This window comes from Elephas maximus, chromosome 26 (assembly GCF_024166365.1).
Source record: "Elephas maximus indicus isolate mEleMax1 chromosome 26, mEleMax1 primary haplotype, whole genome shotgun sequence".
Taxonomy (NCBI): Eukaryota; Metazoa; Chordata; class Mammalia; order Proboscidea; family Elephantidae; genus Elephas; species Elephas maximus.
In genome coordinates, this window is record NC_064844.1 from 46656761 (window position 1) to 46676048 (window position 19288).

At 40.1% G+C, this 19288-nt stretch overlaps 1 protein-coding gene across 9 annotated transcripts in view; it reads right to left on the reverse strand.

Moving 5' to 3' along the window:
* The window catches only part of TMEM108 (transmembrane protein 108), a 1078120-nt gene that overhangs the window by 210215 nt on the left and 848617 nt on the right, over positions 1–19288 (reverse strand). For 7 of the 9 annotated variants that reach the window (XM_049870593.1, XM_049870594.1, XM_049870595.1 and 4 more), the window contains one exon: positions 11086–11171. In XM_049870593.1, coding sequence (XP_049726550.1) covers positions 11086–11125 — 40 coding nt within the window. In that variant the 5' untranslated portion in view covers positions 11126–11171. The remainder of the gene's footprint in view (positions 1–11085; positions 11172–19288) is intronic. The other 2 variants (XM_049870591.1, XM_049870590.1) reach the window with 1 other exon arrangement.

A 19288-nucleotide genomic window follows, 5' to 3' on the forward strand; every position in this document is an offset into this window, starting at 1 on the left:
AGATGAAATGGATGCCTCCTATTTCCATAATGCTGACTGATGACCAAATGTATCCTTAACATTATTACAGCCACTGGTAGAAGCTCTAGAGAACTGTAGGCTGATGAACTGGCCTTTGCTACTAAATGGACCATACTCTTTTATTCCTTCAAGAGTAGAGTCTTTAATAGCCTCAGCGGTGATGAATCTGCAAGGGGAGGGGGAAGAGAGTTCAAAAGCTGCTTGGCAGTGTAGGCACACTCAAATTGGTATGTTTTATATGGAAAGGGGGAAAATCATCTGGGAGAGTTAGTGGTAAATTTGTACTCAAAGAGTCCCCTTTAGCCATTGCTGCCATACTGTCACTCACCATGGAGGCTGTGATCAAGCAGTGTAAAAGGCAAAGGAAAACAGAACTTCACTGGTGAAGAAGGAAGACGATACGAAGATTCCATAAAGAGAGGTGAAGTTCCCCCTTCATTTCCCTATGCTAGGGAACACCCTCTTATTCTTACAGAATGGCAATATCTAAATGGTTGCATTTAGCATCTAAAAGGACATATATTTCTGGAGCCAACATATGTTTGAACCTAAATACCATGTCAGAATTTATATCAAGCTCCTGCCTTAATCTTAGGGAAATTTTCTTCTCACTTATCAGAGAAAACAAACCATGAAGACAGGATACAAGTTCAGTTAGTGATGGTCCAGCTCCCCTGATCTCTCTCCGCCTTCCAAAGTAAATGCCTTTGTTCCATGAGGATCACCTGGAGTGGAAGTTGGGCATACAGATGGGTTTACAGAGGCTTAGTCCTAACGGAGAATTTAGTGGCAGAGACTCAGGGACTACATTACCCAGTGTGATGGTTAAGGTTGCGTGTCAACTTGGCTGGGCCATGATTCTCAGTTGTTTGGCAGTTATGATGTACTTTGGCAGTCATGTTGTGATCAATTTCATGATGAAATTTGATATAATGTGATCACCTCCATGATGGGATCTGCTGTGAGTAGTCAATCGGTTGAAAGGGAGTTTCCTTGGGCTTGTGGTCTTCATGGGATATAAGTGGACATTCTGGCAAGGTTCAGGGGCTTTTGCTCACTCTGGATCATACAGCTGGCTCCTGTTCGTGTGACCTCTAATTCTTGGGACTTAAGCTAGCAGCTTACCTTCGGTCTTGGGATTCATCGATCTTTGCAGCCTGTGAGCAAGAGCCCTGTTCTCTGACCTGCCAATCTTGGGTTTGCCCGCCCCCCGTGGCTATGTGAATAAGGAGAAGCCTCTATCCTGAACCAGCCTCTACAACTGTGTGAGTCATTTCCTTGATATAAATCTCTCTCTCTATATATGTATTTATACACTTTATTGGTTTTGTTTCTCTAGAGAACCCAGCCTAAGACACCCAGTTAGCCACAACCCGGTTTAATAATTCTTTATTTTATCCACACCTGTTTCCACATTGTAAGATGTAATTGATGGCCTGCGATAGTTTAACTGGCAGCACTTTCTCTTTCTTGGTGACTTATAACAGTGTATGTTACAATTAATGACATCTTAGATTTGATAAAATATGGTAATGAAATCAAATATTTTTTGAGTCCCATTTTGATTCAGGCTCTAGATTAGACCAGAGATAGGGGAATGAATGAAATGGAGTCCCCATTCCTGACAGAGCTCGAAGACAAGAAAATAAGCACATACATACACACAGCTGAAGATTTTGTGGGGCTAGAATGTCAGTTATCACAGCTGGAGCACACTGTGTGGGTATGTAACAGGTGGGGTGGTGTACGTGTGTGGGGGGAGGACTATGAAGTGAAGAAGTGGCGAGACATGAGGCTGAAGACGTGATCTGGGACCAGACTGGTAACATCTTGAATACTAACTGAAGGAATTTGGGCTTTATCCTCTAGGTCAGTGGTTTCCAAAACATTTTGGTCTCAGGAACCTCTTATACTCTTAAAAATTACTGAGTGACCAAAAGACCCTTTGTTTATATGGGTTATATCTACCAATATTTACTCTATTAAAAATTAAAGCCAGGAAAGTAAAAGCTATTAATTCATTCAAAAATAACAATAATATTCATTACATGTTAACATAAATAACATTTTTAAATTAAAAATAGCCATATATTCAAAAAAAGAGTGAGAAGGGAGGCATTTTACATTTTTGTACATCTCTTTAATGTCTGGCTTATAAAAGCTGGCTTTCATACCTGCTTCTTCATTCAATCAGTTGCATTACGTTGTTTTGGTTGAAGTAGATGAAAAAATCTAACTTCATAAGGATATGTTATAAAAAAGAAGGGTCTCATAGACTTTCTGAAGGGTCTCAGAGATCCCCAGGAGTCTACTTTGAGAATGTCTACGTGATGTCAAGCCATTGAAAGATTATCAGCAGATGACAGGCAGCTAATCCTGCAGCAACATGAAGACAGAACAGAAGGGGGAGGTCTGAGGATCAGGTGATGAGTAGGGAGACTATTCAAATGTCCATGGAAGACCGTAGGAAGGCCTTCACTGAGGCAGATGAACAAACAGATTCACACTATGGAACAAACAGATACCAGTCCATGGGGACTGGTATCCAAAAGTATCCAGGGTGGGGCAAAAAGCAAGTCAAGGACAACCGCAGGTATTCAGGGTTGGACATCTGGGCAGACAGTGATGATAAAAAGTTACAGATAAGGTATAAGAAGATTATTTCTGGTGTCAGTTGACCAGAAAAAAAATTTTTTTTTTTTTTTTCCAGAGAGGAGAGAAATCAGCCAGAAAGAAAAAGATCTGAAGATTCCAGAAGTATGACTCAGGAAAATCCAGACGGATGGACCTTCTGCTACTTAAAACAGGCCCTAGGAAGCTTACCTGTTTAAATTGCTGTGGTCGACATTGTTTACAATGATACCAAAATACTGTTTGCCTTCCTGTTCCTGTTGCCTTTGAGTGGATTTTGACACATGGAGGCCCTAGAGGACAGAGTAGAACTGCACCATAGGTTTCCAAGGAGCAGCTGGTTGATTTGAAAGGCCAACCTTTTTTGTTAGCAGCTGAGCTCTTAACAACAGCACCAACACGTTTTCTACATGTCCTGTTTGCCTTAAGAAGGTAAAATTAATCTTGAAAATGTAAATATCCCTGAGAATTAAGGAGGGAGCTCCTTACCTGTCCTTATCAACTGAGCACATATTAACATTAATTAGCTTAGGCAGATTGATTTCCATCTAAATAAACTCTGTAGGAAGGTCAGATCACATAAGTAGGACAAATGACCTGGGTAGGTACCATGGTAGGGACTTTGAGTATACTACAGGAAAAGGATAAGTATGGAGGGAAAAGAGAGGGAAAAAGTTTATTCCTTGTGGGAGATATTGCTATATGGGTATTTCTAGAATAAGAAGTGACTGGAGGGAAGAATAAAGTGACTGAGCAGCTGGTGGGTGATGAGGGGTAGTCAGAACTGAAAAGGCACCAAAGGCAGTTTGCTCACGTTACGGTATTTCCAGCGGCTCCTGCTCAGTTCCAGAGATCATATGAAAGGCAGACCATTCTGTAAGACAAGTTCCAAGAGGAAACGAACTCCATAACCAACCAGCTTCTCATTATGCCTGGAAGAGACTAGAGAGGCAGGTAATATGGATTTGGGATAAGTGTGCATAATTCAAGCCTGAGAATGAGATACAATCTCATGCCCCAGGTAAAGAGTGGAGAAAGGGAATATATTTTCCCTTCTAAATTCTACAGGCAAGGTGCCCAAATCCACACAGGAAGCTCTTCTCCTCCAAGTACAGGTCTTCTATACATAGTTCTCTGAATTGAGAAAAGTGTTACTCTGTGTGGCCAGCACAGGCCAGGTATTTGCAAAGAGTGCACGAGTGAGCAAGCAGGATGTACCAGGGATAATACAAAGCATGATTTAAGGCATTCGAATGCCTCGATGTATAGCGAACACTTAAGGTACTAACCCCAATCAGTCCTTAACTCTGAATAGCTACTGAAATATAAAAACTTATTTTCATAGGATCATAATTGTCTTAGTTTCTTAACAATGAAGTAACACTAAGACAGGGAGCAAAGGTCCTGAGATCGGAGGGTGCCTGTTTGAGAAACAGCGAGGAGACTGGTGTGGTTAGAGGAGAAGCAAGTAAAAGAGAAACAGACTATCCTATAAAAAAAAATAAAGGGAGGTAATAAGGGGTTGAGTGTGGAACCTAGAGACCTAGTAAGACAAGGAACAGAGGGGCCCCCAAATCTGCAAACAAAGTAACAAGAAATAGGCCAGGGTGCAGAAACAAAGCCATTCCTCAGAACAGTGGGGCAGGGTATCTAAAAATAGCCCACAAATTTCTTTAAAGTTGCCTTTCAGAAGTAGATGGAGAAGACCAGGCCCAGGGACATACGCAGAACATCCACCTGTGGAAGCTGTGTGACCTTCCACCATGGGCAGTGAGGGGCTACAGCCCCAGCTGGGGAATCAAACCTGGGGAGCAAGAGACTGTGCAGGCGTGACACCCCATAATAAGTCCTGCTACGAATCCCACAGGCCTCTAGGACAGGAACCATCTTGGAAAGCTGCTGCACGTGCACCTTTGTTAACATATCCCCACCTGTGCCTATGAATAAATATGAATCTTTTCTCGCCCAAGAACTTTTAAAAACTCAGGCCTGTCTTTTGTTCTGTGAGATGAGGGTATGCGTTGCTCTAGGCCCTCCTCGTCTCCGCTTGCAAGCCTCTTCAATACAGCTTTTGTCGTGTGGAAAGCTACGCGCCTTACCTGCTCATTCTTGACCAGGGAGAGGCAAGAACCTATTCCGGTAACAACACAACAAATTCGAAGTACACAGACATATGCAAAGACCAAATCTGCTAGCGTAGCACCTTCCCAGCAGTGCCATGTTCTTGAAGGTTTGTGATAATGCTCCTTACCAAAAAACGCAAACCAAACCCTTTGCCATCTAGTTGATTCCAACTCATAGCAACCCTATAGTACAGAGTAGAATTGCCCCACAGGGTTTACAAGGAGTGGCTGGTGGATTAAAACTGCTGACCTTTCAGTTAGCAGCCATAGCTCTTAACCACTGCATCACCAGTGTTCCCTAATTTCTATTATTAAACACTTTTTAATTTAAAAATAATTTTAATTTAAAAATAATTGTGGCTCGACAACAGGAGACTTGACTATGTCAATTCCCTCCTCTAAAGAATAAGGTCAATGAAAATTAATGTCTCCCCCCTTGCCTCTTACAGTTGTTATGAACCAAATTATAGGAAAATGCTTCGTGAACCAGAAGGTTTGGTGCAAGTGTTATAGTAGAGTTCTAGTTAGGTTGTACCTCTCTCTATCAGACAAAAAGAACCACTGAGGAACTGACATTCATTGTAGGTTTTCTACATGTCATGTTAACTCACTCAGTAGCCACTTTATGGAGTGTGTGGTAATAGCCCACTTTACATATAAAGCTCATTACATATAAAGTAAATTATCTAACGTAAGAAATTTAGCAAGCAGTAGGGCTAGGATTTGAACCCTGATCTGCTGGCTTGAAAACCCAAGTGTTGTTACCATTAGCTTCACACCTAATTTATTACTTAAGTCTAAAAAAGAAAAATGAATAACAGTGTTTGGTTTTTATGTAACCAGGAAGGTTCTCACCACCATCCCCACCTCAAACTTTTAGTTGTTCCAAGGCATCATACAAAATGTATTAAACTTTCCTGAAGGGCTAAAGCTGGTGGGATGAAATGCTGAATACTGCACTGTGGATGGAGTCCAAGAAATAAAACAAAGGCAGAGACAGTCAGGTTGCAATAAAGGTAAAGTATTAAATCCTCAATTGCCCTGCCTGCCAAAGATTGCATCCCTCAGACCTGGTGTCAGGCACATACAGCAGAATGGCTACTGATTGTGATGAAGTGACCCAGAGAGAGGCTGGAATTTTTCAGTCTCACCACGTGGCTTCTGCTTAGTTCCAGAGATCAGATGAGAGGCAGACCATTCACCAAAAGATAGGTTCCAAGAGGAAATGAACTGCACACCAACTAGCTTCTCATTATATCTGAAGAGTCTAGAGAGTCAGGTTGTATGGATTTGGGGAAGGGGGCTAGCTCATAATTCAAATCTGAGACTGAGACACTGAGACTTAGGTCACTAGCTGGATGCAAGCTTTATTGATCACAGGTTAGGACCATTCCTGTCTAGCTGTAAGGACAGCAGAGGGGATACACTGATGAGTTTTCACATGTGCAGTGGGAGCACCGTGCAGGATGAAAGAGCATATATGCAGCAGTCAGCCCCAGGGGTGGATTCTAGCTCCATTACTCACTAGCTGGTCATTCTGGACAATCTATCCCTCTGTAACATTTCTTCATCTTGAAGCATGTACCTCTGGAATGAATGAGATAATGCAGGTAAGCCAATCAGCAAATGCTTGTAACACAGGAGGCACTCAAGAGGGAGTGGCTTCTATGATGATGACGGCGATTCACGAACTGGCAAATATTTGTCCACTTGTTAGGTGCCGTCGAGTCAGTGCCTACTCACAGCAACCCTATGTACAACAGAACAAAACACAGCCAGGTCCTGCACCATCCTCACCATCAGTGTTATGCTTAAACCCATTGTTGCAGACACTGTGTCAATCCATCTCATTGAGGGTCTTTCTCTTTTTTGCTGACCCTCCACTTTACCAAGCATGATGTCCTTCTCCAGGAACTGATCCCTCCTGATAACATGTCCAAAGTATATGAGACATGGTCTAACCATCCTTGCTTCTAAGGAGCATTCTGGGTTGTACTTCCTTCAAGACAGATTTGTTTGTTCTTTTGGCAGTCCATGGTATATTCAATATTCTTTGCCAACACCACAACTCAAAGGCGTCAATTCTTCTTCAGTCCTCCTTATTCATCGTCCAGTTTTCACACGCATATGAGGTGATTGAAAACACCATGGCTTGGGTTGGGCTCACCTTAGTCTTCAAGGTGACATCTTTGCTTTTCAACAGTTTAAAGAGGTCTCTTGCAGCAGATTTGCCCAATGCAATGTGTCTTTTGATTTCTTGACTGCTGCTTCCATGGTGTTGATCGTAGATCCAAGTAAAATGAAATCCTTAACAACTGCAATTTTTTCTCCATTTATCATGATGTTGCTTACTGGTTCAGTTGTAAGGATTTTTGTTTTCTCTTTTTTTTTTTATGTTGAGGTATAATCCATACTGAAGGCTGCTGTCTTTGATCTTCATCAGTAAGTGCTTCAAGTCCTCTTCACTTTCAGCAAGCAAGGTTGTGTCATCTGCATAACACAGGTTGTTAATGAGTCTTCCTCCAATCCTGATGCTATGTTCTTCATATAGTCCAGCTTCCAGGTTATTTGCTCAGCAGAGAGATTAAATAGGTATGGTGAAAGGATACAACCCTGATGCACACCTTTCCTGACTTTAAACTACACAGTATCCCCTTGTTCTGTTCCAACGACTGCCTCTTGATCTATGTACAGGTTCCGCATGAGCACAATTAAGTGTTTTGGGAGTTCCATTCTTCACATTGCTATCCATAATTCGTTATGATCCACATAGTTGAATGCATTTGCCTAATCAGTAAAACACAGGTAAAAATCTTTCTGGTATTCTGTGCAATAATATCCCTGGTTCTATGTCCTCTTCTGAATCTGGCTTGAATTTCTCGCAGTTCCCTGTTGATGTACTACGGCAGCTGCCCTTTAATGATCTTCAGAAAAATTTTAATTGCCTCTGATATTAATGATATTGTTCGATAATTTCCACGTTCAGTTGGATCACCTTTCTTGGGAATAGGCATAAATATGGATCTCCTGCAGTGGGTTGGCCAGGTAGCTGTCTTCCTAATTTCTTGGCACAGACGAGTGAGCACTTCCAGAGCTGCATCCGTTTGTTGAAACATCTCACTTGGTATTCTGTCAATTCCTGCAGCCTTGTTTTTTGCCAGCGTCTTCAGTGCAGCTTGGACTTTTTCCTTCAGCACCACCAGTTCCTGATCACATGCTACCTCCTGAAATGGGTGAACGTCGACCAATTCTTTTTGGTATAGTGACTCTGTGTATTCTTTCCATCTTCTTTTGATGAGCCCTGGTGGCACAGTTGTTAAGAGCTTGACTGCTAAAACCAAAAGGTCGGCAGTTTGAATCCACCAACCACTCCTTGGAAATCCTATGGGGCAGTTCTACTGTGTCTTGTGGGGTCGCTATGAGTCAGAATTGACTTGATGACAACAGATTTGTCCACTAGTTATTATTTTTTTAACAAATTGATACTCTGTGTGGAAGACTGAAGATGATTACAAATTCTTAAAACATTTCACTTTGAGAGGTGGAGTGTAATTGCTTTTCCCTTGAGGCAGGCTTAGTCTTAGTGACTTCCTTGAGCAATATGATGTGGTAGAATTATTCTTCTGGGAGTTCCAAGTGTAGTTCATAAGAAGCCTTACAGCTTTTTGCCTGGGCTTCAGGATGGTGAGCTGCCAGGTCAGAAGTCTGATACCCCGAGGGTAAGCTGTGAAGAAGCCTAAACCAGCCATGGGAAAAGGCCTCAGAGAGAAGGAGATGCCCAGTCAGCCCCAGCTATTCTAGCCCCTAGGTGGTAGAATCATTCCAGCCCCTCCCGACACTGTGGAGCAGAGAACTAGTCTCTGCCAAGCCCTGCCCAAATTGTAGATTCAGGAGCAAAAGAAGTGATGTTATTTTAAGCCACAAAGTTTTGGGGTAGTGTGTTATGTAACAATGAATAACCAAACACTCTCCTTACCAGCACCCCTCCAAAGTAAAAATAATAATAATAATAATAATTTTTCTTAATTACTGAAAGCAATATATTGAGTTTGTGTTGAGTATTTCTCAAATCTATTTTAGACACCACAAAAGCACTTTGTGGACAATGTTAATATAGACCTAAGTTAATAGCTGGCTGACCAATGATGTATATGACATATGTTCCGTACGTGTAATGCATGTCAGTTTATTTTAACTTATCTAGAATTTTCCTAAATATCCAACTCCTTTTATGAAAAGAAAAATACTATAAATCAGAGCCTTCACCTCAATGAACTTGTGAAAACCATTCTCTAAAGTTAAACTAATTGAATTTAGTGCCTAAGTGCTTGGCCCCGCCAGCTCTGGACAAAGCAGAGCTCCACAATCAAGCTATCTAGTAATCACAGTGGTTCAGTGAGGGCCACAACCTACCTCCTAACCCTATGGAAGCTGACCTACTCTGGGCTGTTTGCATTTCCTGTCAAGCTTTGCAAACTATTAAGGTATTGAGACATAGTTGTTTCTGATGCTATCCAGATGACCTTTGAAGAAAATCCTTCAACTTTCATACATGCTCAACTTGGGAGGAAGAACCTTGTCATGGTACAAGACTTGTTTCTTAACTTAGAATACCTTACCTGATGCCTTTCGAATAATATATGGCCTTATAATAGTATGCAAACTTGGGGTATACAATCAGTGTAAGTGAACTTAAACATTTTTTGCCTGCTACTTCTACTATGATCTTTCTCATTTCCTGATTCTCCTACTTGGTAAGGTAGAGGGTCAGTGAAAAAGAGGAAGACTCCAATGTGATGGACTGATACAGCGGCTACAATATTGGGCTCAAACTTAACAATGATTGTGAGAATGGTGCAGGTCTGGGCAGTGTTTTGTTCTGTTGTACAGAGGGTCACTATGAGTCAGAACCAACACGATAGCACCTAGCAACAACTGCCTGCAAAGCCTGCCTCCCCTTCTCTAAGGAAGGGAAATGAAATCCTATTTTATCCTTCAAATATCCCCACTTTGAGGAGCTTTCTTCAACCTCTCCTCTCCCAACAATGTAGAGTTAATTGTTCATTATTTGTTTACGACATTGCTTCTTAAATCTGTAAAGCCTTTTCTCTAACAAATAAGCTTAACATTAAACACACACACACACACACAACAACAACAACAAAAAACAGTCCAGTGGAACACATGGGGAAAGAGCATGAGAGAATGCCATAACTCTTGCCAACTTTCCACCAGACTGAAATCAGGCTGACGTGATCTGCGTTTCAGGGATTAGAATGCAGCAGAAGAAATGAGTCAATTAAAGCACCCAAGCAGAATTTTGTCTGTAAATAAAGTGCTTTGCAACATAACCTGGACTGCTAACTTCTAATAATTTGCATCTCAATCTCCTTCTATTTTGTTGTCTCATGAAAGTTAACCATGAGCCACTCAGCCCAAGGAAAGAAGTTGTTGTTAGCTGTCCTGGAGTAGCTCCTGACTCATGGCAACCCCATATGTCACAGAGTAGAACTGGTCCATAGGGCTTTTTTTGGCTGTAATCTTTATGGAAGTTACATCAACAAGGATAAGACAAGCACTCCAAGTTTCCCCAACATCATGGCTGTAATTTGACCTGGGGCACAGTAATGCCTCTCGTCCCAAGTGGATCAATCTGAACGTCAAATCCGCCAGCGGCCATTGGTTTTTACATTCATTCAGGAACAATTCTAATCCTAAAGGCTATATAGTCACTGAATGGCAACTCGTGCTTTGTGGTGCAATCCTCGAAACACATGATCAACATACAGAGGTCATGATAGAACGTTCTGTTTTTTTTCATTCACAGAACCAGCAACGGTCACAGGTTGACACTCCTCCCTGAAGGAAATATGCTTAACATGTCAATCACATTTTCAGCACTCTATTTATGGACCACGCCTAACGTTCCAAGCCAAGGCCCTGTATAACCCGAGAATGGTAACAGGTTCTATGTGGCAAAATCCACAATCTACTATCCCTTTTCCACGAGGAGCCTACATAAGGTCATACTGAACACCCTTTATTATATCACAGAATCAAGGACAATAATGTTTTTGACACTCATTCTTGAATGAACTATGCTTCACATGTCAATTCAGAATTATTACATTCTACATTACAACTGATGCCCAAGGCAACAGAATGACTTCATTCTTGATACTTTAAGTACCTAGATGAGGAAGCAAGGAAAAATATACTGTCCCTCCACAATGGCTAAGTCCTGGTCTTCCACTTGGCAAAAAATAACACTGGTGTATTCTAGGAAAGAGGAAACGAGGTACTGACTTACTTAACAGTTGGCAATAGAGGGCCTGTAAACTTCTCTTCATGGTATCATCTGGTCCTGCTTATCCTGCAGTTTATTCATGATTCTGTCTGGGAAATTAAGAGAAGAAAATTGTTATGTCCAGGGAACATAATTCAAGACAATAATCAAAAAGAACTCCAATCAACATGCCCCATGTGGCAAAACTTAAAATACCTGATTTTGAAAAGAAAACATCTTGGAATGGATACACCACAAACAGTTTAGCTTACAATGGGTCTGTGTTATAAAACTACCAATTGATTGATCAAATCTTGAAACTATACACTTCACTGAAGGAAATTCCTATGGGCAGCTGGAGAGTGAGAATCTGGCTTTGGAATTTTTGAGGACTTCCAATCAGTCTCCCTTGAATCTCTAAACTTGACACAGAAGGAGAAATGAGAAGCTTCTAATCTCATTCCCTCTAAGGTGCTTACCACCCAAGACAACAAACTGGATATCTTCCTCACACTTAAAATTGTATTATTTTAAATAACTTTTGCTATCATTTTCTGATTATAAAAGATACTGTTAGTATAGAATATTTGGAAAACACAGGTAAGGGCAAATATGAAAATACAAATTACCTGTTATCCCACCAGAAGATGCTATTATTGCTTACATTTTAGTGAATATCCTGCAGACTTTCCAGTTTGCACTTCTATTAGTCTGTTTCATTCGACAAATATCTCTTCTACGTACGTTCTATGTGCTTTCTATGTGCATTCTAATTTTTCTAAGAGCAGAAACATCTTTTTGTGTTATGAATATTTTGCTACTTTATTTTGAACGGTACACAGTAGTTCTGTAAGACAAATTCTAGAAACTGAATTGCAAAGATACAATTAAAGTCTTCTAAAATACACTGCCAAATTGCCCTTCATCAATACCAGTATATGAGAATGTCTGTTAGTCTACACTCTACCCAAGGACAGAAATTCATAATTTCTTTTCTTGTTTGCCAAGTAAATAGGAAATAACTTCATCTCATTGTTTTGATTTGCATTTTCTAGATTTATTAGTTATTTTTTCCTACTTTTAAAAAACTTTCAGTTCATATTTTTTAACCATTCTGTACTGGCTAGTCATTTTTTTCTTCCCTCTCCTGATTTCTCAGTGGGGCTGATTTATCTTTTTTTAGAAAATTTTTAAATTGAGACATAATTCATGTAACTTAAAATCTACCCTTTTTAAACTGTACAATTCAGTGGTTTTTAGTATATTCACAAAATGGTTCAACCATCACCATTATCTAATTCCAGAATATCTTCATCACCCCCAAAAAGGAACCCCCTACTCATTAGCAGTCACTCTCCATTTCCCCCATGAAAAGGACTTGAAGCACTTACTGATGAAGATCAAAGATCACAGCCTTCAGTATGGATTACACCTCAATATAAAGAAAACACAAATCCTCACAACTGAACCGATAAGCAACATCACGACAAACGGAGAAATGATTGAAGTTGTCAAGGGTTTCATTTTACTTAAATCCACAATCAACAGCCATGGAAGCAGCAGTCAAGAAATCAAAAGATGCATTGCATTGGGCAAATCTGCTGCAAAGGACCTCTTCAAAGTGTTGAAGAGCAAATATGTCACCCTGAAGACTAAGGTACATCTGACCCCAGCCATGATACTTTCAACCATATCATAAGCATGCAAATACTGGACAATGAATAAGGAAGATGGAAGAAGAACTGATGCCTTTGAACTGTGGTGCTGGAGGAGAACATTGACTATACCATGGACTGCCAAAAGAACGAACAAATCTGTTTTGGAAGAAGTGAAACCAGAGTGCTCCTTAGAAGCAAGGATGGACAGACTGTGTCTTATATACTTTGGACACGTTGTTAGGAGGGATCACTCCCTGGAGAAGGATATCATGCTTGATAAAGTACAGGGTCAGCAGAAAAGAGGAAGACCTTCAATGAGATGGATTAACACACTGGCTGCAACAATGGGCTCAAACATAACGATTGTGAGCATGGCAGAGGGCTGGGTAATGTTTCATTCTGTGGTACATAGGGTCGCTATGAGTTGGAACTGACTCAATAGCACCTAATAACAGCAACAACAACACATTAGCAGTCACACCCCATTTCCCCCTACCCCCAGCAACCGCTAATCTGCTTTTGGTCTCTATAAATTTACTTATTCTAGACATTTCATGTAAACAAATCATATAATGTGTAGCCTTTTCTGTCTTTTTACTTAGCATAATGTTTTCAAGGTTCATTCATGTTGTATGGCATGCCATTTTTTGTTTGTAACAATTACATACATATATGTACACACACATGCACATATATAAATATATGTCTTTGGCCCCTTGTCTGTTATATCTTTAGCAAATGGGTTTTCCTATTTGCCATTGACTTTTTTCTTTTTTTACTTATAGAGGTTAAATTTTATTTTCCCCATTATGGTTTCTGTCTTTGTTGTCATGCTTAGAAAGGCCTTCCTTAGTCCAGGATTACACAAATAGTTACCTGTATCACATTCTAAAAACTTTTGGACCAGGAAGAAAGGTCTGGCAATCTATTTCTAAAAATGAGCCAATGAAAAACCTATAGATCACAATAGTCCAATCTTCAACTGATCATGGGGACGGTGCAGGACTGGGCAGTGTTTTGTCCCACTGTGCATGGAGTCGCCATGAATCAGGGGCCAACTCAGTGGCAGTTAACAACAACAATCCTTTTTTTTTTAGATAAAGGTTTACAGAGCAAATTAGTTTCTCATTAAACAATTAATACACATCATGTTTTGTCACACTGGTTGCCATCCTCACGACCTGTCAATACTCTCCTCTGCTTGACCTTAGGTTCCACATCACCAGCTTTCCTGTCCCTTCCTGCCTTCTTGTCCTTGCCTCTGGGCTGGTGTGCCCATTTAGTCTTGTTTTGTTTTATGGCCCTGTTTAATCTTGAAGAGTGAACCTCAGGAGTGACTTCAGCACTGAGTTAAAAGGGTATCCGGGGGCCATACTTTTGGGGTTTCTCCAGTCTGTCAGACCAGTAAGTCTGGTCTTTTTTTTGTGAGTTAGGATTTTGTTTTACATTTTTCTCTAGTCAACTCCGTCTGGGACCCTCTATTGTGATCCCTCCCAGAGCCATGGGTAGTAGTAGCCAGGCACCGTCTAGTTGTACTGGACTCAGTCTGGTGGAGGCTTGAAACAACAAACACTTTTATATTCTTAGAGTGTTCCCAGATTTTGTGTTATATTTTGTTTCTGTTTGTTCGTTCTTCAACTCGAACAATAAGCGTTGTTTAAACACTTAGTAGAGTTGTTGTTGTTGCTGTTGCTGTGTTCCACCAGGTCCGTTCTGACTCATAGCCACCCTATAGGTCAGAGTAGAGCTGCCTCACAGGGTTTTCTAGGCTGTAATCTTCATAGATCACCAGGTCTTTTCTCCCGTGGAGCAGCTAGTAGGTTCAAGCCACCAACCTTTCGGTTAGGAGCCAAGTGCTTAACCATTCACCACAGGGGCACTTTCCTTGGTACAGTTAGTGTTCCTTCTTCCTTTGAAGACCTGTCCTGTTCTTTGTGCTTGTTATTTTTTCCCCAGATTAACTTCAAGATAATTTTATTACAGAAAAAAGTCTCACTGGCATTATAATTGGAATAACTTCTATTTGCTTTATTAATTTAGGAAGAGACTCAATATCTTCAAAATCCAAGTGTGGTAAAGAGAAAAAAAAAGGGAGAGAAAGAAATTGCTAAATTGCTCTGCATTATAAAATAGCAGAAGGCTGGAATCTCCAAAGACTAGGAAGAGGGGTTAAGAAGCCCAGAGATCAGAGAGCTGAGGAGATGATAAATAAGAGCTGTTGAGAGATAGGAAGAGGCAATTCCAAAAGACAGCAGCAGGTGGGACCTAAGGATAAAGTGAAACATTTCTGTGGAAGATGACCCATGAACTTTAGAATGTCTAGTATTTAATTTTTCATTGCTTACTGTTTCTGTTTAAACCCTACACCTGTACTCCTCCCCCTAATATCCTTATGCACCATCAGTGAAAGTCTTGTATAATACTGTCTTGTACTAGTGATGCCTGACAGGGGCAAGGAAAGAGAAGAGACAATGTCCCAAGCCAAGGGTGACCCAGGAACAATCAGAGGCGGCAGCCCCAGGAGCCATTACATCCATTAGTGAGAATCTATGGGAGTGTTTAGGGCATGGTAAGCACTCAATAAGCAATAAACATTTGTTGAATAAATGAGTGAATGATCAAGTAACAGGAGAGCAGAAAAGCAGTTGTAGTTTATATTGATCAAGGGGTACGTAAGCCCCTCAATCACCTCTGGAAATTCTCAGAGATTTTCAAGACAGTGATAAGTTTCCCACAATACATGGAGTACAGTCAGTTTATTCAGGTATTAAAGGAACAACTAACTGAGTTCCTAAATCTGGGAGACTTGGGACCATCTGGTTTACACAGGGTAATCCCAACTAGAAACACCATATGGCCTACTGTTTATTCAAAATTCATCTTTATTTGGGTCCTTTTGTAAAGCTTGACAGTGTTTTCCCTTCATTTAAGTTCTATAGACTTGTCAAGCTAACTCCTAGGCATTTTATATATACTTATTTTTTGCCACTGTGAGAGAACTTCTTTTCTCATTATATTTTCTGATTGCCTCTATATGAAAATTATTGAGTTCCATATATTCATTTTGTGACCTAACTGAACTCACTTACTGTTCTAATGGTGGCTTCTTGGTTGAGTCTCTTGGGTCAATTGTACTGCCTTGAATAGATGGAGAACCGCAATTAGATTCCATCAAAAGCCTCTTTTTAACCATATAGAAGAAAACATTAATTGTATTTGTCTGATTCCTAAGGGAGAATATAGGCGCTGCAAGGAATGACAACTAATTTCTGGGATGAAATCCTAAGAAAGTGTAGTTTTATAACTAAAGACACTGAGTAAAGAAAGACAACAGAGAAGGATGGTGAAAGCAACTGACTGAATGTGCGGTGATAGCGCTCAGGTGGGGTCTTCACTGATCATTGTTGTTAGGTGCTGCCCAGTTGATTCTGACTCATAGGAACCCCATGTGACAGACTAGAACTAAATGCACCATAGGGTTTTCTTGGCTGTAATCTTTACAGGAGCAGATCGCCAGGTCTTTCTCCCGGAACCCACCAACCTTTTGGTTAGCAGCCATTGCACCACCGGGGGTGTAATGACTGATCATTAGCACAGGGGAAACGAGGGGGATGCAGGTAACTCGGGCCACCCCTTATGGAAAGCAAGCCTGATAGACTCCTGCCTCTCCTTTGGCTGAAATGGGACAGTTATAGCAGTTCTATTGACTCAGGGAGGAAACTTAAAATAGACCCAATTAGAAATGTTCATGTAGCAGAGAAACGGTAATCAAGAGCCAAATGAAAAGCTCTGATATTTGATATTGCAAATTGACTTGAAATGATAAGTTCATTGACAATAAATAAAGAATAGCCAGGGACCCCTCCCCCCGGCCCCCAAAAAGAACAAAGCGTGTGTGTTGGTGGGGGGGGGATAACTGCCCGCCCTATCATACATTAAAACAAATCCCTAAGCCTCTATAATTACAATAACTTAATACTGGCACATGAATAAACAGCCTACTGGAACTGAAAAAAATACCCAGAAACAAAACCAATTACCTATGAAAATTTAGGATATGAAAAAACAGCATTATCAGATCAGTGGGGGAAAAGATAGATTTTTAAATAAATGTTGTTGAGATAATGGGAGAGCAAAATGGAAAAAGATAAAATTGTTCTTATCTCAAATACAACATACCAGCACAAATTCCCAATGGGTCAGACATTTAAAGGCAAAAAAATTAACGCATACAAGTACTAGAAGAAAATATGGATAAATTTCATTAATTTTGGTAAAGAATCTTTGCTAACTCTGAATAAAAATATGAAACAACAAGGATAAAGGCTGGCACTTTATTACATAAAAATGCATGGTAAAAAATACTACAATTAACTAAAAATACAAATGAGAAACTGGAAAAAAAGTGTTCAACTTATAACAAGTAAAGAATTAATATCCCTAATACACAAAGCACTTTTAAAAATAGAGAGAACAAAGTCCAACAACCCTAGAGAAAAATGGGTTGGAGATATAAATAGATAATTCACAGGAAAAAATGCAAATGGTGCTCAATCATATGAAAAGATATACTCATGCACTCAAAATAAGAAAAATTCAAATTTTAACTACATTAAGATTATTCTTTCTCTCCTATCAGACTGACAAAATTCCCAAAATCTGTCAAGCTCCTCTGTTGATGAGGCTGTGGGGAAATAAGACACTCCCATATATTACTGACGGAAATGTGAAATGACACCACCCTTATAAAGCAGAAATACACGCACATTCATCTTTCAATCCGAGAATCCCACTTTTAGATATCTATCTCAATGATACCCAAGCAAAACTTAAAAAGATGTATAAAAAAGGCTATTCAATCTAATAATAAGTTTTATAAAGCCTGTAAATAATCCAAATTATCTGTTTTAAAGAACTACACACAACAGAATACTATGCAACTATAAAAATAAATTATATCTCAATATTTTACTATGAAGTAGTCTCCAATATATAACATTACATGGGGAAAAAAAGGAGAAGAGTATGTAGAGCATGCTACCATTTGTCTTATAAAAGAAAGGAAAAATGTAACTATATACATATTTGCTCTTATCAACAAAAAAACACAAAGATAAGCCACAAATAGATTTAAAGTCTGCTAATCAAAAGGTTGGCAGTTCGACTCCACCAGCCAGTCCTTGGGAACTCGAGGGGGCAGTTCTACTCTGTCCTAAAGGGTTGCTATGAGTTGGAATCAACTTGACAGCAACAGGTTAATGGGTTTATAGAGGAAGAGAGGGAACAGGTGCAAGGAAGAGAAAAGCTCAACTTCTTTGACTATATCTTATTTAGTCAATTTGACTTTGAAACATGTAAGATATTTAAAAGACTTAGAAAATAAAAATTTCAAAATCTTTAGAAAGCAAAAGTAATGCAAGACAAATTGAATCTAAATGTTTGTACCCATAACTACCCAGGAGAGAACTATTTGAAGTGACTTTAAAACAATCACTGGAATGTATATCCCTAGCGGAATATACCTAATGGACATAAAAACCTGTAAAACACTCACATAGACATGCATACCTTAAACATTTCAGTAATTTTACTGTTGATGGTAGTGTTGGTACTATGACTTAGATATTATTACACATTTTGTGAGATAAAGCAAATAATGAATTATATTGGCATCACTGTGATTCTGACATGGGTGAAAGAATTATAGATATAAAACCAATAAAATTAAGTAAAAATCCTGTAGTCTTGAATCTGAAGGATCAATCTGAACCCGTTTTACACACATGCACATGCACACACAAACACACATCATATGTATATAAATAGCTAGCTTTGCCCACTAAAAAGGCCTCCAACAATACTAGGAGGTATGGGGAAGAGGTATGTGGGTACACCTCTCTGAATGGGCCAAAGAAGTTAAGGTATTCGTGTCTCATGTGAATGCTCACCAAACGGAGACCTCAGCAGAGAAGGATTTTAACAATTAAGTGGATAGGATGACGTGTTCTGTGGAAACCAGTCATCTTCCCCCAGCCACTCCCGTCATTGCCGAATGAGCTCATGAACAAAGTGACCATGGTGGCAGGGATGGAGGTTATGCATGGGCTCAGCAACATGGACTTCTACTCAACACGGCCAACTTAGCTACAGCTACTGCTGAGTGACCAATCTGCCAACAGCAGAGATCTACACTGAATCCTAAAATGGCACCATTTGTCGAGGTGATCACCCAGCAACCTGGTGGCAGGCTGATTACGTTGGACCACTTCCATCATGTAAACGGCAGCATTTTGTTCTTACTGGAACAGACACTCTGGATATGAATTTGCCTTCCTCGTGTGCAATGCTTCTGTGAAAACTACTACCGTGGACTTACAGAATGACCTATCCACCATCATAGTATCTCATGCAGCATCACCTCACATCAAGGGACTCACTTCACAGCAAATTCAGTGTGGCGATGGGCCCATGCTCATGGAATTCACTAGTCTTACCATTTTCCCCATCATCCTGAGGCAGCTGGCTTGATGGAACAATGGAATGGCCTCCTAAAGACACAATTATGGTGC